The sequence below is a fragment of the Mizuhopecten yessoensis genome, unplaced genomic scaffold (assembly GCF_002113885.1).
Source record: "Mizuhopecten yessoensis strain PY_sf001 unplaced genomic scaffold, ASM211388v2 scaffold10635, whole genome shotgun sequence".
NCBI lineage: Eukaryota > Metazoa > Mollusca > Bivalvia > Pectinida > Pectinidae > Mizuhopecten > Mizuhopecten yessoensis.
Genome location: NW_018408645.1, coordinates 1,470,364 through 1,495,901, shown reverse-complemented (window position 1 = coordinate 1,495,901; position 25,538 = coordinate 1,470,364). Strand labels below are relative to the sequence as shown.

Genomic DNA, 25,538 nt, shown 5'->3' with positions numbered 1-25,538 from the left:
ACGATAGAAGTTTTCCTCATATCATCACATGACCAATGGTATTTACATTTACCCACTGTTTCCAATAAAGAGCCTTATTTAGTACCATTTTTTTCACTACTGAACACTATTTTTCATTTGGTGTTCTATCATTTTGAGTTTAATAGAAACATACTAATTAGCAGAACTTATAACATTATCACATCACATCATCATTAACAAAGGTGGCAAACATGGACAACGAAGGCTCCATGACTTAACTGTTATTATTAAATAGACCAACAGCAGAATATGTACAGTACTGCACTATCTAAATGAAAAAAGAACTTTTAAATCGGTCGATACATTTGTTGTAACATGGACTCATATTAAATCATGTATGTATATTTGTTCAGTACCATATAACATAATAATCTCATTAAAAGTAATGTATTTACCGAGTACCATCATCATTCAAGAAGCAACATGGATGAAGGGGAAAATGAGGACATGTCCCTAAAATAAAGCCATTTCACATTTTCACATTTTCAAACCTTGTAAGACTGGGCACATTTCACCAGCTAACTCCAGGTCCCCTCAATTCAATTTTACAGATCACTGCATGAAAAGTGAAAAAGGAAAATTCGGTAAGACTGACCTCGTTAAAAGCAGAGCTCCATTCTTTTATGACTGGGTCAGATTCCACAAAGAAATGATCTTCATAGTCTGGATACCCTGGTAATGGAAAATAACAACTTAACAAAATGATAACTTAACAAAATCTTATTTTTATTGGCTTTATTACAAAAGTAAAAAAATATTCAAAAGTGTGAAATTTACAGAAAAGTATAAAGAGGGACAAGAGGCCCAGAGCCAGAATATGACCCAATGTCAGATTGACAGTCAGCTACCATCTTGATTTTAATAACAAGAGGCCCAATGGGCCTGCATCGCTCACCTGGTATTAATCTCACACTTGTAATCTTAAAAGTGGACTAAAATACAGCTACAGGCAGAATATCAGTGTGACCCTGAATGTCAAACAATGACATTAGGTTGAAAGTGGGTCAAGGTCATTCATTTGAACAAATTTGGTAGCCCTGATTGCTACAGGCCAAATATCACTACCCTGGGCCTTTTGGTTATTGAGAAGAAGTTGTTTGAAGATTTTAAGACATTTGACACATGTGACCTTGAAAGTTGGTCAGGGCCATTCTTCTGAACAAACGTGATAGCCCTTCATCCCAGCATGCTACTGGCCAAATATCATCACCCTAGGCCTTTTGGTTACGACGACGGACGGACGGACGACGGACGGACGGACGACGGAGGCTGCACCATGCCATAAGCTCACTTGGCCCTTGGGCTAGGTGAGCTAACAATGATAACAGCCAGGTAGGGTAACAAAATTAACATGTAGCACATGTAGGACCATACCCTTTGTTTATATGACTTTGAGTTCCCTTGGTCTAGGGATCCTTTATACCAAATAATGTTACTAAAGTAAAACTCTTTCATCTGCACTGTAGAAGTAGTCATTTCCCCTATTTATTTGTTTTGACTCTCTTCCTCTGCCTCCAATGGGGAGGGGAACGGGGACATATCCCACATTTATACAGTATGTACATATAGTCTCTTTGATGGATTATGATGGCTCTGTACCAAACTGTCTGAAAGATGAAATTGGATCAGACATCACGTCACTGGTCAAAGTTGTAGCAGCCAATCAACTTCTAGCTTTATATAGATCATATCAATATGATTAATATGAATGTTCTTGGCACATACTCTGATTTAGAAATGGATGGCCCCAAATGGGGGAATGTTTTTCTATGTCTAGTACATATGATATAGAAACTATGTATTATAGATTATTACCACTGAGCTGTACACCTATCTTAGAGATAATTTTCTTGTACTCTGCACTAGGACTGGAACAGGTAACCAGGTACCCAGTTGCAGTTTGTGTACTAGTATTATCCTGTTAGCGAAGCTCTGTACCCAAAAACGTTACCGTGATCTTCTTTTTGTACTTTACACTCTGCCATCCCAAAATATACTGGTTAAACCAGGTGTAAGCATAACAATGATTTGATCCATTACCCTGACCTTGACCTTAAGGTCTGAGTGACATGTGACACATTGTTTGGTCATGATAAACATATCTGAAAAGTTTCATGAAGAAAGGTTCAGCTATTTAGAAGATATAGCAATATTACATTGTGGTACTAGGCATAAAATCTTATACAGATTTTCTAATCCTACCTTATGGTCAGCCATATGCATATATCAGTATAAACCAATCATTGTTAAACAATCTTACCTATCGGGACAAGAAGTTTGAACTCATGTTCACATGCCAGCAACAGACTCAGAGTGGCTCCACCATTGTCCTTCCCTGTAGCCTGAAATCAACGCAATAGTCAACACATTAGGATTTATCTTGTCTAACTCACACAAAATCACACAGCTGAATCACTACCAATGGGATATGATTTAAAAAGAATCATATATCTTCAGTATCTTGTAATAGTTCACAAACATTTTACTGCTTTGATGACAGATTAAATTGACAATCATTATAGTTCAACAAAAGAATCTGTTTCGTATTCTTTTCTTAAATTTAAGAAATTATAGACAAATATACCCATGCAGTGCTCCCCTTTTCTTTATCATGGCTCAGTAAAAAAAATTATGAACATATTTGCTCTTTTGCATGAACTTCTTTTAAAAACATAAAATTTTCAAAATGTTTTTGGTATGTTGTTTTATTGTCAAAAATGCAGTGTCAGTCAGTCAAAGATTGTTTTCAGTATGAAGCGGAACTGGGTCTAGAGTTTAGATAGTCCCAGGTTTGAATCCTGGTCTGGCTGTGCATTTCTTTCTCCTGTTACAAAATCGACAAGTTTGCCAACCCTTGCTTCAAGCAGTTGGTAAATGCTTGGCAAGGGGATACCCACGGTTGTGAATAGTTCTGCATTCAGGGACAAAGACTTAGAAAAGGGAGGGAGGAATATAGTGGTACTGGACTGGGTGGATCATCAGTGACAATGTAGCTTGATTGGTAGAGCATCTATCTCCAGTTCAGAGGGTCTTGGGTTCGAATCACGGTCTGGTTGTGCATTTCTCTTTCTTCTGTTTAACAGGTTATAATACATGTAATTGTAACAGGACTGAGCCAGATGTCTGTTGGTGACCAGACTGCTCAATGTCCATCGGTATATTTTCTAAGAAATGTGTCACCAAAACTGTGATTTAATACTATGTAATCTTCAGTTTGTGGGTGAAGACTCAGAAAGGGGTGTGTGTAAGCGGGATTGCCAGTGATCAGGTTACAACTTGCTCCATTTGCTAGAGTGTCTAGTTTGTATAGCTGTTACAGATGCCAGTTCCAGTCTGGATTATTGTTAGTCCTCCTAAACAGCTACCTCATCATCAGTTAATGCTAGAGATGGATATTCTGACTGGGGTGCTTGTTAACTGAGACTGAAATAAATTCTGCCAATGAATATATTGATGTTTTTATTTAATTAGTGCTATATATATTTCAGTTTGACATGCATACAAATTGAGATGGAGTGATTGAGTATTAGAAGTGAATATGGGAGAGAAAGGCTCACTTGCATGTACATTATTGTTGCTATTTATCTAAATTCTTTATTCAAAATATCATTCATTAGAAATATGTGAAGTGACAAGGATGTTTCCAAATGAGAGCTGAACTACTACAACTAGTAACAAGCAGACTTTACTATAATGCTATTGTAGTCAGCTCTTAACTATAAATATTTGTTCCAATAGTTTATTACTGTATTACCACATTGAAAACACAAGTATGTATATGTCCAAATGGACCTAATTAAAAAAAGATTTTCTTATATATTATCATCCTTAAACATATATTTTAATCACAATATGTTCTTCTTCTTCTTCTTCTTCTTCTTCCTTTAATAGAGAATACTCTATCTAGAGTGTTGAGTTCTCCAGCGTGACTTATGCCGACCGCAGCTAAAACTTTCGTATGTACAGATTAAAAGAGGTAAAAACAGTGGAGTCTACATAGCGTATTGGTGGCCGGCTGCCTGGTACTATACGAGGGCGTGCCTGAAGCTATCCAGGGTGGGAGACGATCATATGTCGATTCCATGTGTTGATGGTACGTGGTACAAACGAGTATCGGTATGTGTCGACCTTTGTTGGAATTTGCTGTATGTTGTTAGCAGTAGCTCCTCTGGTTCTTCTTGATGTTACGGTAATGTCCTGATGTATTGGTACCTCAACCAGATTGTTGATAATTTTGTAGAACATGAGCGTCCTGTTTCTGGCTCTTCGTTGCTCTAGTGGCTCCCAAGCTAGTTGACGCAGCATGTTTGTGACACATCCTGGTTCTCTGTTGAAGTAGTCCCTCGTGGCGAATCTAGCAGCTTGTCGCTGGACTCTCTCAAGTTGGTCCTTCTGTTGTTGAAGATGGGGATCCCAGACAGTGGAGGCATACTCAAGCACGGGCCTAACGAGAGTAGTATAAGCCTGGGCCTCGACTTCTCTTGTGCATCCCCAAAGGTTTCGCCGAAGGAATCCAACCGATCTTGCAGCCTTGGCAGAGGTTTGGTTTATGTGCTCATGCCAGGAGAGATCCAAGCTGATATAGGCTCTAAGGTATTTGCTTCCGGGGACAGTCTCTAGGGTTTGGCCGTGGAGTTGGTAGTTGGTGTGGATAGGGTTTCTTTTCCTGGAAATGTTGATGGTGATACACTTGTTCGGGTGAAACTCCATCTGCCAGTCTCGCTCCCAAGTTTGCAAGGCATTGAGGTCGTCCTGTAGGATGGCAGTATCCTCACTCTTGTTGATGATGCGATATATGGCGCAGTCGTCAGCAAAGAGTCTGACTGGAGACTGTACGACATGTTAAAGTTATATATTTTGATAGTGAAATGTGAAGAAGATGGAAGTTGAACAAAGTCATCAACGGATGAATAAATGAATTGGTGTGTAAGATCGAGTCAAATATTCATTGTCAATAATGTGTTGAAAAAGAGGCCTTCTAAGAGGGGACACATATTGATCCCAGGGACCCAATCATGCCAATACCTAATTCCATGATGGGGAATAAAAACGAAATAGTATTAGGGAAAAAATCCAGTCTAGCCCCATCACATTTTCCTTTCATGTGAATTAATGTTTCATCATGTTATGCATTTATCTGCAGCAAGCCATGTTGCGATTGAATATATCCATCTCTTGTACATCGTACACCCACTGCCCGAATGTTACATGTTGATATATTACCTATTCCGATTCCATTATCAGTATTTTGAGTCTGGCATTGCCTGTTTTATAAATTAATAGGTTTGTACTGTACAGTAGGTCTGATAAAAAAAAGTCTGGTTGATTATAAAGCAGATAAAGGGTCCGATTATAAATGTCAAAGAAAAACCTGACTTGGCTGTCTCTTTGATATACACATTATACTTATTATGCAACCACTTAACTGAGCAAATTATCTTATGCGTGTTTATTAGACTGTCAACTTGTCTGCAATAATATATTTGTTTACTATTTTGTTCGATTTTTAGTAGTGATGGAGGACATATTTACATATTCATGGTCGAATTTCACACTGCGCATTTGCGCGGCATAGAATGTCACAGTCAATATTTACCTCTAAAAGAAACACAATATCCGAATCTTCGTCTTTCTGCCATTCCTCGAATTCCTGTACAAGGAGATCGGTGTATTTCTTCTCATTTTCAGATGTCATCTTAGTATTTTTAACGGAAGTGACGTAATTTCTACCTCCTTCATAGAAGAGTGTAGCGCAAGATGGGATGTGTAAGCGGGAAATTTGACATCCCCCTATCGAACCACTCTTCAGTTTTTCCGTGTAAAATTATTATAGTAAAAGCACGGAATTAGATTAGATCTAAGTCCGTGGTAAAAGTAAGCGACTGTAAATGTATTTTGTCTTAAAACTGTATATATTGAATGATTTAACTATGTTAAGTTATATTAGCTAATTACCGTTAGTTGTAGATATATAGACTATATCTATCTATCTATCTATCTATCTTGTATACTGTTCACAATCCTCTGGGAATTATTCCGAACAGGTGCAACTGTACATGCGTGGCAGCAGGTGAAGTGCGTATAGGTGTATGCACAGTCAGGTTTGTGTATATTCAGTGCGGTGTGTGTATTTACAGTGCGGTTAAAAATTTGAAGTGTCTTATACATGTACTCGCGATTCATTCAACCGGGCCTTGAACAGGTCCAAGGGGGTCGTCTGAATGATGTGTAATGGCACCATGTTCCACGCTGTGATGGTCCTGGGGAAAAACGAGTACATGTATGTGTTGGTCCTAGTGTGTGGTCTTTGGAATCCCTGACTTGTGAGTGCGTGTTCTTCCTTGTTGTGGTATTAAGTACAGGTCTGGTGGAATAGCTACTATGTGGTTGACAATTTTGTACATGAAGATGATCCTGGCTGTTTCCCTACGATTTCTAGAGTTTTCCAGTTAAAATTGTTCAAAAGTTCTGTTACAGTGCCTGGTGTTTTAGTGTAGTTTCCAGTGACATAGCGCGCGCCTTGGCGTTGAACCATCTCCAGCTTAGCTTTGTCCTTGGTGGTATACGGATCCCAAACTGTGGAGCAGTACCCGACTTTTGGTCTTACTAGTGTCTTGTACGCTGTTTCCTTGATGTTCTTTGGGGCGCTTCGAAGATTCCTCCTGAGGAAGCCGAGAGTCCTGTTGGCGTTGGATGTTATTGCGCTGATGTGGGGTGACCATGAAAGATTGGATGAGATTTCCACGCCCAGGTATTTGGCTGATGACACTTCCTGTAGTAGTTGACCGTGCAGTAGGTAGGAATGTTCTAATTTCCGTTTGTTCTTGGTGTCCTTTAGCACATTACACTTGTCGATGTTAAAAGACATTTTCCAAAGTTCTTCCCATTCCTGTGGACGGTTGATATCGTCCTGCAGGCGAGTGCAGTCTGCATCTGATTTTACAGGTCTATGCAGAATGCAGTCGTCGGCAAACAAACGAACCTGGGATATGATGTCGTTCGGCAGGTCGTTGATATAAAGGAGGAACAATAGCGGTCCCAAGCAAGTTCCCTGGGGGACACCCGAGTCAACTGCTGCTGTGTCTGATGTTTCTCCATCCACCACTACCCGTTGTTCTCTGTCCGAAAGAAAAGCACTGATCCATGTTTTCACATTTCCTCTGATGCCCTAAAAGTCCAATTTGTTAGCAAGCCTTCGATGGGGACCCTTATCGAAGGCTTTGCTAAAGTCCATAATAATCAGGTCGATCTGCTCACTGGTGTCTAATTTGGCGGATATGTCTTGGACTAGTGATATGAGTTGAGTTTCACAGGACCTTTTAGATCTAAAACCGTGTTGACTTTCATGTAGAATTTCATTGGCTGTCAGATGGTCAATGCTGTTACTGACCGGGATGTGCTCGAAAGTCTTACTTAGTATACAAGTCAGGGACACAGGCCTGTAGTTGGACGCTTTGTATCTCTCGCCTTTTTTGAATATGGGTGTAACGTTCGCAGATTTCCAGTCAGATGGTGGATGTCCTTGTTGCAGTGACAGTTGAAAAAAAATTGACACAAGAAGGGAGAGTTCGTCGGCACATTCGTTTATAAATTTCGCTGATATCGTGTCTGGGCCAGACGCTTTATGCGGATTTACTTTCTGTAGGAGTTTTTTTAACACCGCTGGTCGAGATAGTTATGTCTGGCATATCTGGATGGTTGCTTTGGCCTTTGTTGGGGATGTTATCTGTGTCCTCTTTGGTGAACACAGACTTGAACTGGGAGTTCAAGACTTCCGCTTTCCCTTTCGCCCCGGAGATAAGCTGACCGTTGTCTCTCAGTGGCGCAACACCAACAGTCTTTCTTAAGGCTTTTTACAAAGGACCAAAACCTTTTGGAGACGGGTGTCGGTTGGTCCGAGTCCGAATCTGTTACTTCCCCGAGTATACCTCTAATGTAATCCGTGTATGCATGTCGTAGTTTCCGTTTCACTAATGACTTAATTTCACGTAGCTTGTCCCTTTCACTGTGATGGTGGTGTTTCTTAACTTTGACGTATATCTTGTCGCGTTGTCGAATAAGATTTTTAATTTCCTTGGTGATCCAGGGGAGGTGGTGTTTACAACTAGTTATTTTGGATGGTATGTACAAGTCTATAAGTTCGTGGATTTTTTGTTTAAGTTTATTCCATAAGTCCTCAGTGGAGGTACTGTTCATGTCTAGCACTGTAGCTACGTATTCCCTAAGTTCACTCTTGATCTGATCCCAGTTGGCTTTGGAATAGATGTGAATCTTTCTTGGTTTTTTCTTATTTATCCTCGCGCTCGAGTTAATTTCGACGTATGGTATGTCGTGATCACTCAAACCCGGAACAACTTTACACATATTCACAAGAGAACTGTTGTTTACCAGACACAGGTCTGGTATGTTGCTTGTGGTGTCGGTTATTCTGGTGGGGTCGGTGACCACTTGGTCTAGACTGTGTTGGTTGACTATGGATGGTAGGTTGGCACTATCAGCAGGATGTCTACCACCTGTGAAGTTCTTGGTTGACCAGTCAATGTTTGGTAGGTTAAAATCACCACCCACAATAATGTTCTTTGGTCTACCTTGCTCTAGGACATCTAGAGTCCTGGCTAGCTCTCCAAGGGGTATATACGTTCCTGTGTAGGCCTACGTCACGGTATGGATTGTAATTTTAAATTTGAACCCCTCTGGATCTGAGTTAACTTCAGGGTAGTAATAGTCTACTGATAGAGAACATTTACAGAAGTCTGTCGTCGTGCAAAGAAACTTACAACTCAATTGTTAAACATGGATTAATTATCTATGTATGTAGCTTTACATTGGGACATTTCAATTATGGATGCTGGAACTGGGAATTGATGAGATCAAACGAAAGTATCGACCATTGTTCCTCATCAATTAATCGAGAGAACCAAGGACTCTTGAAGTGCTTGATTCTCTCCATAAATGATGAGGAACAATGGTCCACATATTTATATATTATGACCATATCGTTTAACAATTTTTCGACATAGGTAGCTCGTAAGTTGAGGGCATAAATATGCCACCATACACCTTTGTTCTCTGTTATCAGCACCAGTATCTTTCCTTAAACTAGACACCGATCAAGTGGTCCAATCAACCACACAGGCATTTGTGTATGCCAATAAAAACAGTAATGAGAGAAAAAAAATCACACCCTACTCATAATATATTTTATGAGTAGGGTATGTTTTTTTTCTCATGACTATTTTTATTGACAGAAACAAATACCTGTGCAATCACCGTCGCGGTTAGCCCGAGTTTCCTCTGGCCCTGACATCAGACTTAGACATTCTGACAGATATATACATGTTCGCTAAGTCTGGTGTCGGGGCCAGAGGAAACTCGGGCTACGTCACGGTAGGATTTTAAATATATTTTCAAATGAGCAAGACTAAACTTTGGAGATGGTAACCGATCTAGAGTATCTAGGTCCGCCTCTAGGCGCGAGCGACACATGAGTTATGTATAGCATGGCTTTGGTTTGTTTGTGTTTTACGTCCTATTAACAGCTATGGTCATTTAAGGACGTGCCAGGTTTTAGCGGTGGAGTAAAGCCGGAGTTCCCGGAGAAAAACCACCGACCTACGGCCAGTACCTGACGACTGCCCCACGAAGGTCTCGAACCCGCGGCCAAGTGGTGGAGGGCTAGTGGTAGTAGAATGTCAGACGTCTGAACCACATGGCCACCACGGCCCCTTTGTGTATGGCTTTCAAGATTACATGGATGTTACTCATGGATCAGAATGAAAGCCTAGTGACATCCATGTTTTAATTACTATTTAAGAGATTACATAAATCAATGAGAGAGGAGCTCTAACCATTGCGTGCAAATTAAGGATATCATGAACCAATATGTAGAATTATTCTGGAGGAATCGGTATCGTCTGTGTTATCTCCCCTTAGGATTTCTTTAATGTAATTACAATTTTTACTCTTAGGGAGTGAATTTCAGCAACATTTGAATCGGTATATTTCATAAGGAAGTATTTTAAACATGTGTATGCCATTTTAGCAAATATGACATTTTTTCCCCGACCAGCCCCTTTAATATTATCCATTTAATAAACCGACAAATGATTTTTTGATAAACAAGAAAGCACTGAAATCAGTTACTGCGAAGAGGAAAGCCTGGAAAACTTGTGAGATGTGCAGGTACGCGAAAAAGAGAAACAGAGCATCATGTGCTTGTAGATTAGACAAACTAGATTTTGAGAAAAAAATAACAGCGAATATAAAACTGATTCTAAATCCTTTCGGAATTATATACAGTCTAAGTCAAAAATACCATCTGAAATTGCAGACCTTGGGGACAGTGATGGAGTTTTTATATCATCTAACTAACGTAAATCTGATCTATTGAACCCGTTCTTCTCCAGTACATTTACTGACGAGGATTTATCATCTATACCTCTTCTAGAAGAAAGCAACTTTATCAGCATGTTAAACGAAATATCAATAGCATTTAAAGCACCTGGGATGGACCGATTAGTCCACCCGCTCTTGTTAAAATTGGTTTTATTTTGTTAAAAGTCGTATTAACAGCTAAGGTCATTTAAGGACGCGCCTCGGTGTATGTTGTGTAAGTGTACATGTACGTGTGTATGAGATCCGTAGACGGGGTACGGCGTGGAACTGATGCCGACTGTATAGTGCTATCTCATTGAAATACCATGCCGAAGTCACCAAATACTGACAATGGGCGAATTAGTTGTTGCAATGAACTTTGCATTATTGTATCAGATATGTTCAATAAATAAATCCATATCAAGCGGAAAACTACTAGGCCAGTGGAAGCTTGCTCAAATCACTCCATTATTTTTTAAAAAGAAGTAGATTCTACGCATTGGTGTTCTAACTATCGACCAGTAAGCTTAACACTTGTTTTGTGTAAGGGCATGGAATCGTTTATAAGGGATGCTGTAATTTCACACATGGAAGATAACCACTTATTTAATACGCACTGCTCGCCAACAAGGATTTCGGTCAACACACTTGTGTTATACAACTTTTAGAGATTGTTGATCACTTGTCAGCGATTCTGGAGAGAGGAGATATTATTGATTGTATGTATTTATATTTTGCCAAAGCTTTTTGATACTGTGCCCCACCAGCGTGATATAAACAAGTTATATGCACAGGTGCTCGGGTTCTGGAATATATGTGATATATCATTGCACCCCACTAGATACCACACACCCTTATACTAATAAATCATAGTATAAAGGGGTGCGATATCTAGTGGGGTGCGATGATATATCACATATAGTCCAGAACCCAAGCACCTATGGTTATATGCCTATGGGATAGAGGTTGCATTCAAATTTCTGTCAAATCGTAGACAACAGGTCTGGCACCGGATCTGCTTCATCACGTGTAACTCCCCGATGAAGCGTCCTCGGGCCCTGTATATGTCTAATATATACCAACGACCTCCCAGATGCAGTGCGGTTAAACATTTTTGCCCTATAAATCAGTATATGGAACGCCTTGTAAAATGGTCAGACACATGGCAACTACGTTTTAATATACGGAAATGCAAATCAATGCACTTTAGATAGGATACCTTTCTGACGCAGTATTATATGGCGGGTACTACTAGGGATGATTAAAACCACTTTTTCATGTTTGGACAAGAAACTGTTGTTTATTCATTATATAAATGTTCTGTTAGACCACACTTTAGAATACACAAGCGTAATATGGTCTCCCGAAAAAAGGATCCCATAGCAAAAGAGCAAGCTAAACGTAATGCTACAAAAATAATAACTGGGCTCAGCAATGCATTCTCCGAGAATCGTTTCAGAATTTTGCGTTTACCAACTTTATTTTACAGACGATATCGAGCTGATGTTGTTCAACCTTTTAAAAGTATGCATAGCAATGAGAATGTGATCTTAAGTATTATAAAACTATAAGATACTACAAAAACTCATGTGCACTCGCTTAAACTCGGTAAGATCTTTTCTGGAACGAGTAGCATTTTGCAAACATAGTAATCTTTATCAGACTCAACGGTGACAGCAAGTTATATTATTCAAGAAGAACTTAAACTCAGATTGGAAGAATAAGGACAACACGTTTTCTAACATATAAGTGTTCCCAGCCAGGCAAAATATGTTATTTGAACACACCCAACGAATTGGTAGGAAGGGTAAAAGCGACAGACCAAAACGTGTAGATTTGGTGAGGATTAAAGACAAGCTTAGAACCCGGCCCCGAGGCGGACATATTCGTATCTTTGAGGATTTCCCACTTACAGTAAAAGAAGAACGTTTAAAACTTAGCTTGTTCTTCATGGAAGCAAGAGAAAAGGGATCGAAAGTGTCTGCGCTATGACAAGCTCATGATTGACGGAAAACTTTTTAAATATGACAATGAATCTGGGAACATTGTCCCTGTTCCCAGCCCCAGAGTAAATAGGGATATGGTCAAGGCCCACAGTGTGTAAATATGTTAAACTCAGCAATTAATGTTTTCTTTTTATTAAAAAAAACATGTCTGGAGTGTGTCGCTTTGAACTTTGAAGGCTTATTTAAAAAAAAAACAAAAAAAAAAACAACATCGTGATGAAATATACAAAACAATTAGGGATCTTGATATCTTTGCATTTATGGAAACTTTCCAGAAACAAACATGAATAAACAAATCTTTTAAAGACTATATTGTTTTTAAAAATATGAGAAAACTAGATGTAAACAAATCATCTGAAAGTGTCGCAGTGTTCGTTAAATATGAACTTTGTCAATACGTGAGTGACGGAAATAATGTCAGACAAATACGATGAGATTGTGTGGTTAAAATTTGAGTCAAACAAATTGGTGCTAGCTTAACCTCCGGAGGGGTCAATCTTCTGCCATAACAAAAACTACACATTCGTGAAAATGCTATCAGTGATTAGTATTTCCTTTATTTCCTGCAGACAATACACGTACAATTCAACACTATTGAAAGAGAAGAAAATGCATTCACAATCATGGTCACACCCTTACATAGAGACTCACACATGCACATGGACAGACACACACATAAGAAAATAATAATAGTACCCGCATCATACCATAAAGTACTATAAATACAACACAATGATGTAATAGTTACTATTACAGTCATTATACGGTGATAACTATGATGATAGACAGTATAACACTAATCATACATTACATCACGCATTGATATAATAGACATATTTACACTCCTCAAACTACATTATCATAAATAGTACAGACAGTAATACACTTCTCGTACTAAGCAATCATACAATATTGTAATAAACAGTATTACAAGCATCACAGTAGAAAGTATACAGCATTATTATAGACAGTATTACTGTTACATAAGTCTTACAATACAATCATACATTGAGTAGAACCCGAAGTCATACAATATAGTCATACAGTGGTGTGAAATACACAACATACAATATAATAATTAACTTGAAGAAACAGAGCAACCATGCAATGCTTTCAGTTGTAGTAATACATATCACAAGATTAACTCATACAATACAAACAATATTATGAATGGTAGTAAGTTGCACTAATCATGCAGCCCAATTGTGTTGCACTAATCATGCAGCCCAATTGTGCAATGGTATAATAGGAAAGACGTAGGAAATGCTTGCCTACTAATATGAATACAAAAATATATGTATTTCATGTATTCATCTTGCTGAAGCGTGAGGTACACACAAGTAAATTTGTGATCATATTACTCAGTATACAACATTCAAATATCTAAGGATAAATTACATAATACCACTGTATTGAAGAATTTTAGTAATAATAACAATGAATTTTATTCTAAAGTCCTCCAGTTCATATGGAGATAAGTCAACGTTGAAAATACCACCAAGAAGAACATGAAGTAGATGGTAATTAGACATTACATTAAGATGAAACACAAAATCTATATCTTTTACAGTACTGAGTACACACCAGAGCTGGTCACATAATAGCTCTGTGTGTGAGCATTCGAGTACACCATGCATAATAGTATCTTTGTGCATAGATCCACAGTAATGACACAAATATATATTTCCATTATGGCGCATTTCAACACAAAGTTTAACAACTTTCTTAAAACATGGACTGTATTGTGGAAAGCGTAAAGCAAGTTTCCATATAGCATACGGTTGTATCTAATTTATGTAAAAGAGTGAAGCGAGAGAAGTCCCTATCAGCGTTCATTCTTTCACATCAATTAAAATGTTCATAGTTTTTACATGATCATACACCACTCTTCAAAAATTCATCAATAACATGATACAAATTGTATTTTTGTAAAATATTAACAATGTCAGGAACAAAACCTCTACTAAATTGAGACAGGTTGAATTCGCATAGACGCTTGATGAGAATTTCGCGTGTTAAATAGCCAACTTCCATGGAATATATTCTACCAAAAAATAACATTTTCTTTACCCTGATGTATACTTCTACAGAAAACCAACCAATCAAGGACGTGCACATATCTGTTCTTGTTCTTACAATAAAACTTTGGATTGATTTGACAATGAAGTTTTGTGCTTTTTCTAACATGTAAATTTTATTTTGCTTTAATTGCCACAATTCACACACATACAGTGCTGAGGGATATACTTTACACTTAACAAATTTTGCAGTGGTTAAAGGATTCAGAGCACATGGATGTGCTCCAGAACGAATTAAGGACATAACACCACTCTTTAATTTGGAACAAGCACGTTCTGTACGTTCGACATTGTTATTTCTAATATTCAATAAAACTCCGACATGAGGAATGCTTTCTACAATTGGTAGTTTCTTTCTATATACAGTTATATCACAATAAATATTGGGTTTCATTTTAGAAGTAAAAATAACAATTTTTAGATTTAGTAGAGGAAAATGTAAATCTCCACTTTCTACTGTATTTCTCGCAAATAGAGAGTAGAACTATTGCCCCTTTCCCGCTAAATTCAACTTCATTTAGCAAATCATCAATAAAGACTAAATACAGTTTTGCGGATAAAGACCCACCTTGTAAGATTCCCCGTTTCATGATTACATTGTCCGACTGGAGACCATTGAAAGCAACATTACTGGTAAATCGAGAATACTTTAGTTTCATGATATTTCATACTTTCCCTTTAATATCCATATTGTAAAGCTTATTGACACAAATCTAAACAATTTTGGTTATGAACTTGTTAAAATGTGTGTTTTATATAACATGCTTATTTCAAATGGCCGAATGTCAAATGATGTAAAAGGTGACCTCACATATAGAAGTGTTAGAAGTGATATAGATTGCCCGAGTTTTCTCTGGCCCTGACACCAGACTTAGCCATTTTGACAGATAGATGTCTGGCGTTAGTAACCCGAGTTTCCTCTGGTCCTGACACCAGACTTAGACATTTTGACAGATAGATGTCTGGTGGGTGTGACATCTATCTGTCAAAATGGCTAAGTCTGGTGTCAGGGCCAGAGAAAACTCGGGCTACCAAAAAGACTATGTGCTTGTAGATGGGTCATTATACCATCTTGTAACATCTCAAAACATTTCCCAGTAAGCTTTAAACTAAACCTATTAAACAACCATGACAACTCTCTGAGTAATAGCATATCTTCAATCACCAGTGCAAACCCATGTAACAGATTTAAATAGAAATAACTAAAAGCAGACGATTTTTCATTGTTAGTGAACAGTAATGTTTTTAAAGATGAGCTTAATGCTTTACCATCTCAAGAGTGTACTTGTTTAGATGTTCTTACAAATAAGCCTACCTACTTGTTATGTGATGTGGGAATCAAATCAAATACGAAGTGTCCGAACAATGTTAATGTACCCTCGCAGAGTGGCATGTGGTTCGGTGATGAATGTGAACACTTAAAACGTCGCCAATGTGCTCTTCTCAATGATTTCGAAATATCAACGATTCGGAAACAACACCCAACGACGACATCACCGTAAACAACACTCAACGACGACATCACACCGAAAATAACACCCAACGACGACATCACCGAAAACACACCCAACGACGACATCACCGAAAACGACACTCAACGACGACATCACACCGAAAATAACACCCAACGACGACATCACAGAAAACACACCCAACGACGACATCACCGAAAACACGCCCAACGACGACATCACCGAAAACGTCACTCGACGACGACATCACCGAAAATACTCAGCAAAACGTCACTCAACGACGACATCTCCGAAAACAACACCCAACGACGACATCATCGAAAACGACACTCAACGACGACATCCCCAAAAACAACACCCAACGACGACATCATCGAAAACGACACTCAACGACGACATCACCAAAAACGACACTCAACGACGACATCACCAAAAACGACACTCAACGACGACATCACCAAAAACGACACTCAACGACGACATCACTGAAAACGACCCTCAACGACGACATCACCGAAAACCACACTCAACGACGACATCACACCGAAAATAACCCCCAACGACGACATCACCGAAAACGTCACTCGACGACGACATCACCGAAAATACTCAGCAAAACGTCACTCAACGACGACATCTCCGAAAACAACACTCAACAACGACATCACCGAAAACGACACTCAACTACGACATCACCAAAAACAACACCCACCGACGACATCCCCGAAAACGACACTCAACGACGACATCACACCAAAAACAACACCCAACGACGACATCCCCGAAAACAACACCCAACGACGACATCACCGTAAACAACACTCAACGACGACATCACCGAAAACGTCACCCAACGACGACATCACCGAAGACGTCACTCAACGAGGACATCACCGAAAACGTCACTCAACGACGACATCACCGAAAACAACACTCAACAACGACATCACCGAAAACAACACTCAACGACGACATCACCGAAAACGTCACCCAACGACGACATCACCGAAAACAACACTCAACAATGACTTCACCGATAACAACACTCAACGACGACATCACACCGAAAATAACAACCAACGACGACATCACCGAAAACAACCCCCAACGACGACATCACCGAAAACCACACCCAACGACGACCTCACCGAAAACGACACTCAACGAGGACATCACCGAAAACGACACTCAATAAAGACATCACAGAAAAAGACGACATCACCGAAAACAACACTCAACAACGACATCACCGAAAACAACACTCAACAATGACTTCACCGATAACAACACTCAACGACGACATCACACCGAACACAACACCCAACGACGACATCACACCGAAAATAACAACCAACGACGACATCACCGAAAACCACACTCAACAACGACATCACCGAAAACGACACTCAACGAGGACATCACCGAAAACGACACTCAATGACGACATCACCGAAAACGTCCCCCAACGACGACATCACCGAAAACGACCCTCAACGACGACATCACCGAAAACAACCCCCAACGACGACATCATCGAAAACGTCACTCAACGACGACATCTCCGAAAACAACACTCAACAACGACATCACCGAAAACGACACTCGACGACGACATCACCGAAAACGCCACCCAACGACGACATCACCGAAAACCACACCCAACGACGACCTCACCGAAAACGACACTCAACGAGGACATCACCGAAAACGTTACTCAACGACGACATCACCGAAAACAACCCCCAACGACGACATCACCGAAAACGCCACCCAACGACGACATCACCGAACACGACACTCAACGACGACATCACTGAAAACGACACTCAACGACGACATCACAGAAAACGTCACTCGACGACGACATCACCGAAAATACTCAGCAAAACGTCACTCAACGACGACATCACTGAAAACGACACTCAACGACGACATCACACCGCAACCAACACCCAACGACGACATCCCCGAAAACGACACTCAATGAGGACATCACCGAAAACGTCACTCAGCGACGACATCACCGAAAACAACACTCAACAACGACATCACCGAAAACGACACTCAATGACGACATCACCGAAAACGCCACCCAACGACGACATCACCGAAGACGTCACTCAACGAGGACATCACCGAAAACGACACTCAACGAGGACATCACCGAAAACGTCTCTCAACGACGACATCACCGAAAACGACCCTCAACGACGACATCACCGAAAACAACCCCCAACGACGACATCACCTAAAACGACACTCAACGACGACATCACACCGAACACAACACCCAACGACGACATCACACCGAAAATAACAACCAACGACGACATCACCGAAAACGACCCTCAACGACGACATCACCGAAAACGACCCTCAACGACGACATCACCGAAAACAACCCCCAACGACGACATCACCTAAAACGACACTCAACGACGACATCACACCGAACACAACACCCAACGACGACATCACACCGAAAATAACAACCAACGACGACATCACCGAAAACCACACTCAACAACGACATCACCGAAAACGACACTCAATGACGACATCACCGAAAACGCCACCCAACGACGACATCACCGAAAACCACACTCAACAACGACATCACCGAAAACACCACTCAACGACGACATCACCGAACACGACACTCAACGACGACATCACACCGCAACCAACACCCAACGACGACATCCCCGAAAACGTCACTCAACGAGGACACCACCGAAAACAACACTCAACAATGACTTCACCGATAACAACACTCAACGACGACATCACACCGAATACAACACCCAACGACGACATCACCGTAAACAACACTCAACGCCGACATCACACCGAAAATAACACCCAACGACGACATCACCGTAAACAACACTCAACGCCGACATCACACCGAAAACAACACCCAACCACGACATCACCGAAAACGTCACTCAACGAGGACATCACCGAAAACGTCACTCAACGAGGACATCACCGAAAACAACACTCAACAATGACTTCACCGAAAACAACACTCAACGACGACATCACCGAAAACGTCACTCAACGAGGACATCACCGAAAACAACACTCAACGACGACATCACCGAAAACGTCACCCAACGAGGACATCACCGAAAACGTCACTCAACGACGACATCACCGAAAACGTCACTCAACGAGGACATCACCGAAAATGCCACTCAACGACGACATCACCGAAAACGACACTCAACGACGACATCATCGAAAACGAAATCACGGATCTAGTTGAGGACACTATTCCAGGGGGAATTTTTCAAACAAACCATCCATTTTAGAATTGGTCGGGCACTTCAAAAACTGTTTAATCTCATTTAACAAAGTGGAAAAGGAGGAGTGCCATTTTGGGCCTTCTGGTGGCTATCACCGATAAGTTTTATTTTTTGGATATACATACCTTGGGGTTATACCATCATGATATGACATGAAATTAAGGTCAGCTTGGAGACCATTCCAAGATATGAGGGGGTAAGGTGGGGGACCAAAATCACAAATGGACGCTTATTGGATTATAACAACTAAACCGTATGAAATCAGCAAAAGGATTAACTGTTAATTGCAAGCATTAACTTGAACGAACAACTTAGTCTCTCTTTGCGTTTTCAAAGCATAAACTATCTGACTTTTGGTCAATGTAGCATGTCAAACGCCCTCTTACTACTATAAATACTCTACTGAGCCAGTTTAATCTACATACATTCATATAGACTAGTAATGTCAGGAAATATTTGGTGTTAGGCAAGGAGATGCACTTTGGTCCTGGTACTCTAAATCACATGAAAATGTGTTTTTAAGTAAAAAGGCATTGTGGGATAAGTATCAAACTTTCACAAATTAAATATCATCATATAACTAAACTCTTTGCCAAGTTACATGCTTATCCCCAAGTGCCTTTTATGTACAATCAGCGGATAAACATTGGAAATGGGCAGAACATTTGATAAAACAATGAAATCGGTTAACTTTAACGATTATAGCAGATACTTTGTTTGAGGCTAGGAGACTTAAAATGACCAGCAAATCAAACTACATATATTAAATCAATCATTTTACAGTAGTTGTGGTGGCAAATGCCATTTTTGATTTGTAAGTTAACTTTGATAAGTAAAAAACAAACTATTGAGAAAACAAATTACTTTTCATTTGAAAATTGAAAAAAGAACCCCCCCCCCCCTGACGTAATCCTTCGTTTTATATAAACACTCTTTAAGTGACGATTGAATTTCTGTCATTTTTCATTATGTTACATATGCTTGTCTAATTTATACATGTTTTCAAAAACAGAAATGGCATTATTTCGGTTTTGAAAACAGCAAACTATATTTGTGATTTACCATAACTCTTTTGGTACCCCCAGAAACCCACTTTTGGTCAAAGTTTTATCTTAGTTTTTCCGCATGTCATACAATAGGCCTAGGACATCTTTGAACAAAATAAGGAGGTGAAAATCCGAATATACCTGGGCCCAAAAAGGGCCTTATAGAGACTATAGACACCCTTCCATTCGAGACGTTAATATGTCATTTGGAAATATTGATATAATACATGGTACATATGTGTGTTTTTTATTTTAAATAATTGAAATATCTTTAAATTCATTCAAGTGTCAGTATCACGGCAAAATATAATAAAAAATATGCATAATACATTTTAAGTAATCTTTTACTGAAAGAGTCACCGTACAATAACCTTTCTGGTAAAGTAATTATACGTTTTTGTATACCTTTAAAAAAAATAAAAACCCATTCAGATCAATTATGCTATATTTTGGTTGTTTAAATCATCATCTGGGAAAAAAGTAACCTAAACAAGTTTTGCTTCTCTTGCGTAAGAGTCACCCTTATGATGTAAAAACCATAATAACATGTTCTGGCCAATTCCTCTGTATCATGGCCAGTCTTTCTGATCTTTAGTCGCGACCCCTCACAACCGAGAAAAACCAACATGGCGTCAAATGCTGTGGCTTCCACGACATCGGTTGAAGAAGGAGAAGATGAGGTAAGGTTTACCCGTGTCTGTCAAGTAATTCTGGCTCTAATGTTGCATTGAAATAATTTGTATGTACGTAACTGAATTTGGCATTGAAAGCTTGATGTTAAAAGTAAAAAAAAAAAGTGTGAGGTGTGTTTGGATATGTTGACGTTTGCCAAGTGACAAGTGTTTGTTTGACAGCTTATATTGACTTTTGTGCCGTAAATGCTACTGTAACACTTCGATTACACGCCATTTTCTTTTGTTGTACCAATGCACGTTTATGCTCCAGAAAACCGCCTTTTCAGCTGATATCAACTTTTTATTCAAAAAGGAAGGGAGCGTTTCCTTATCGGTACATTTCCTTTCGTGTAACAGTTATCTATCGTCTAGTCATATGTTTCGGCGCGTTATGTGTTTCGGCGCGGTCATTGTCGAGCTGTATCACATGACTGCATGACCTCACGGGAGGATATTATAGGATATTCGTAAATTGTATGTACAGTGCCAAAAAATACAGGAAGATTGCATAGTAAAGATAAGCATTTGTAACTCATTAGGAAACGTGTAAATGATGCACTTTTTATCTTTCTTAAAGGGGCATCACGCTGAAGTAACTTTTTTTGTGTCTTTTTTTCAAATACTACATAGACATATTAGGTGAGACTCCTAATGGAAAATGACGATCTGATTTGGCTGAAATAGATTCATAAAAATGATTAAATCTAAGATAATCATCCGTATTTCTAACTGTCTGACCAACGTTTTGTTCAGGGATTTCCCTCTGCTAGCGCATGCGCATAGCACACCATTTCTTTGTAAACAAAATGACTGGCCGTGGGAAGTAAGCGAAAGAAAAGTGTTGTACCGTGTCAGCTACGAAGCGAAAAATGGCCAAATGGTCAAAAGATAGCACAAGCAGTTAGTATGGTGCATGTATTCTTCTGGATTGCCGGTTAAGCTGTAATGAAATCGGCAGTAATGCTAGCGCTGTTTATGTTATGAATAAATATCTAAAACTATTAACCTCGCTAGTAGTAGTATCATTGTGTGAGTTTGAACTCAGATGAACTTAGTTTAATATGTTAATGGGCATGTATCGGAGACAATTTACTTTGTGTTTCTATAATTATGCAGTGGTTTATGCGAAAGGAAGGGATAAGTGACTGGTTAGTTTGATTTTGACATGAGGCCCTCCAAGGGATAACTGTTGTGATGGCCACAGCGTATTCTGTTCTGTCCTCTGTCGGTACTCGGGGTCAAATGAGATACGTGCGCTATTAGATTTACATAATTTATAATATTACCGGTATAAGTAAAATGGTATGATTTAATTATATTGCTGAATTAAACGATTTTGTTTTGTTTTGACATGCAAGATTTAAATTAGTACTAATATGAATACCCGGCCTCCTCTGGCGCGACGACGCAATATATAAAAAAAATAGCTCTTCGTCAGAAAGCTACGTTATCGCAGCTAGATTAAAAATGTCAAAATGACGGACCAGGATGAATAACTGAGGAAGGAGAATCTACTTTTAGTAAATAGGATCGCATAATATTTTTTTTTAAATCGTAATTTTTCAACAGTTCATGTTTTCATATGATGTTGACTTAGAATGTATGATCATGTAACAACCTTTTCTCTATAAAGAATTAATTTTCAACTTCAGCTAGAATCGGAATACGTATTGAAAACAGGGGAAAAATATTTTATTACGTTGTAAAAATGGCGCGTGCTGCCGATAACTACGGCTTCTGTTTCGGACAAAAGGAACTGATTAAAGAAAAGTTGTCTCAACATAAAAAAGGTCCATTTACAAGTATGTTTTAATCTCTGTAAAGTATTGAAAAAATATAATGATCAAGTATCTCAACACTTTCCGTATCTGACACATATTCTACATGTACACGTAGTGGTTTTGCCATACAGTTTATTGTGTGTGATGGCTAATAGGACTTACTAAGTGTTAGCGTATGGAGACAGTGAAAGTGGGAAAGAGAGTATACATACATTTATATGCATGGTCTAGAAAAACAAATTGGCCAAAGACATTGAGTTGTACAATGTAATAAATAAATTCACAAAAGTTTTTCTTTTTTTATACGCTTGTAGTTTGTCATTGCATATATGCACTTTATGTAAACATTTGAAAAGGGATATTCGTCTCGTCAATATTCCTTTTTACAGAAAGGTTTGTTCCAAGGTTTAGGGAAGGTGTTTAGCCCCGTACCATCTTTACCGGTCACATTCCAGTACTAAATTCAATATATATTTATATATATCTACTTTATGTTTATGCCTATTATCATTATTGACATTTAATTGTAAATGTATGACGGGAGAAGGCTGTGATAAATTGTATAAACTGGAGTGCCCCATCCCTTGTTCAATTTTATTGGAAACAAATATATGTTTAAAAGCTAAATAAATTTAAATTCTGAATATTGGCAAGTGTGCAATTAACTTCTGATGATGAATAATTATTGTTCAATAAGTTTGAATACAGACTTAGAAATCATATTACTTGGTTTCATAGTGCGGTAAGAAGTTGCAGTTGTCTGACGGCCCCTCTCTGGGGGCCCCTTTGGAAACTGTTTCATCTCGCTCACACCGCCTAGTCAGGTGACGCTATCGGCGCTATTTTTAGCAGGGCTTTCCCGAACAATTCAAGTGGTCAAACTGGACATTTGGAACGGACTATGAATATGGGGATAGCGAAGTAACATATGTGGAAGTGCATACAATACATACATTCATTAAAAAAAATATGGCTCTTCACGTGATGTGCCTTTAATATAAACTCATTTCTGAAAAAAAATCATATTGAATAGATTAAAAATGAAAAAGAAAACAAAATAATTTACCACAAGAAAAACCATATTTTCCAAAATTTGTACACAAATTAATAATAGATTCTACTAATATGAAATATGCGAGACCTAAACAGCGGGCACCACACACACACATGAAATTACTGTTTCCTACATAATTAAACAGTTACATTTTATGTATTGTCAGTAGATTGAACATCCAGTCCTCGCATAGTTCAAAATATATAACCCCATATTGGGTCAGGGGCAGTTTCGGCCCATTTTTATTAAAGTCATTCTGAACAATATGTCATGTTAAAATTAACATGGATTTGGAAGAGTTATAATATATGTATAGGCGGGCTGGTCGAGTGGTTAACACTCTGGCCTTCCAAGCGGCCATGGTTTGATCTCCGAAGTCGTCTCCGACACGCATAGTTATTCTTAGAAAGTGTTTTTCTCCTGCCCATACAACTCCAACAATCCAGGCGGAGTATAATTTGGTCTGAGGTAGATGTTGCGGTATCTGTGCTGTAGCATTCAAGCGAGGTGGCACTATAAATAATGCCGTTGGAAGCAAAGTCCCAGTACAAACAGACCACATTACATTTCCAGCACACATGCAGGCATACACACATGGGGAGATATTAGCCAGGTGGCATATGACTAGTAGTTACCTCCTAATAAGGCAGCTTCTGCGAATTCCTCATAAAATATTGTATTGAATTAAATGTATGTATGCTTATTGTATTAATTGTATATCTATATGTACTGTTAAGCACTTTAGAGTGGCTTATGTTAGCTAGATAGGGCACTATATCAAATGTTGTATATATGGATATATATAATATAGATATGTATTTCATAAAATAATAACAAAAGGACAAATTAACTTCTGTATTTGGAGAATCATTTAACTTTTTATGTCCGATGATTTGATGACCGAATGTGCCACTCAAGGAGTGCGCATGCGCTAGAGAGAGGAGGTCCTTCAATCTCAAGTACAAAATTTGCTCGTAATTTCATAGTTTAAGGCCATTTTTTAATCACCAAGCTGCATTTTTCAATCATATTTAGTCATAATATGGATAATATGTTGATATCTACTGTAGGGGGGTACATTTTCAGTAAGTGACTGAAAACTGGTCATTGGGTGGTGTGGGATAGGAACGGGCGAATAGTCTTGCAATACGTCAAGACAAGTCGACCGAAAGTCAAGCCATTCGTAGCATGATCATGTGTCTGGTAAAATTCTTTGTAATCGCGTCATTGCTTTGTCTGTTGTGTCACACAAATACCAATGCAGACCCTTGTATCAATTCATCCAACGTCTCTTTCCGAGACTGGCACTTAGAAAACAAGTGCTTGACCAAAACCTCTAGCAGATAGACGTAGAGATGCTCGTCTGACCATGCTTCATAACATTGTAAACCAGAAAGTTGGTATCGTAAAATCAGACAGATTAATCCCTACAGTTAGAAAATCCCGAACAAACCACCAGTTTTCGTATCAAATTCCCCACTCAAAAACCCAGACCAGAAAGGCATCATTCTTCCCTCGAACTATACCCGAGTGGAATAAACTCCCACCTGACATTATTTCGAGCCCCACAACGGAATTATTCAAATCAGCCCTCTACCGTCACTTTTCAAATGCTAATTAGACCATCTCGTATCTTTTAAAAACAATCTCTTTCCATGTTTCACTCCTCGTCTGACATTTTATCTTCAAATTGTTGAAGTTGGTCAGTACCATTTAGAAGT

The 25,538-nt window shown here is 39.0% G+C and overlaps 1 protein-coding gene across 1 annotated transcript in view; it reads right to left on the bottom strand.

Annotated features, from left to right (window-relative positions):
• The window catches only part of LOC110461554, a 70,459-nt gene extending 64,709 nt beyond the window's left edge, over window positions 1–5,750 (bottom strand). The window contains exons 1-3 of the mRNA XM_021515067.1: window positions 5,618–5,750; window positions 2,282–2,363; window positions 617–693 (exon numbers count right to left, since the gene is read on the bottom strand). Of these exons, the coding sequence (XP_021370742.1) occupies window positions 617–693; window positions 2,282–2,363; window positions 5,618–5,716 (258 nt within the window). The 5' untranslated portion in view covers window positions 5,717–5,750. The remainder of the gene's footprint in view (window positions 1–616; window positions 694–2,281; window positions 2,364–5,617) is intronic.
• Between the last annotated feature and the right edge of the window lie 19,788 nt (window positions 5,751–25,538).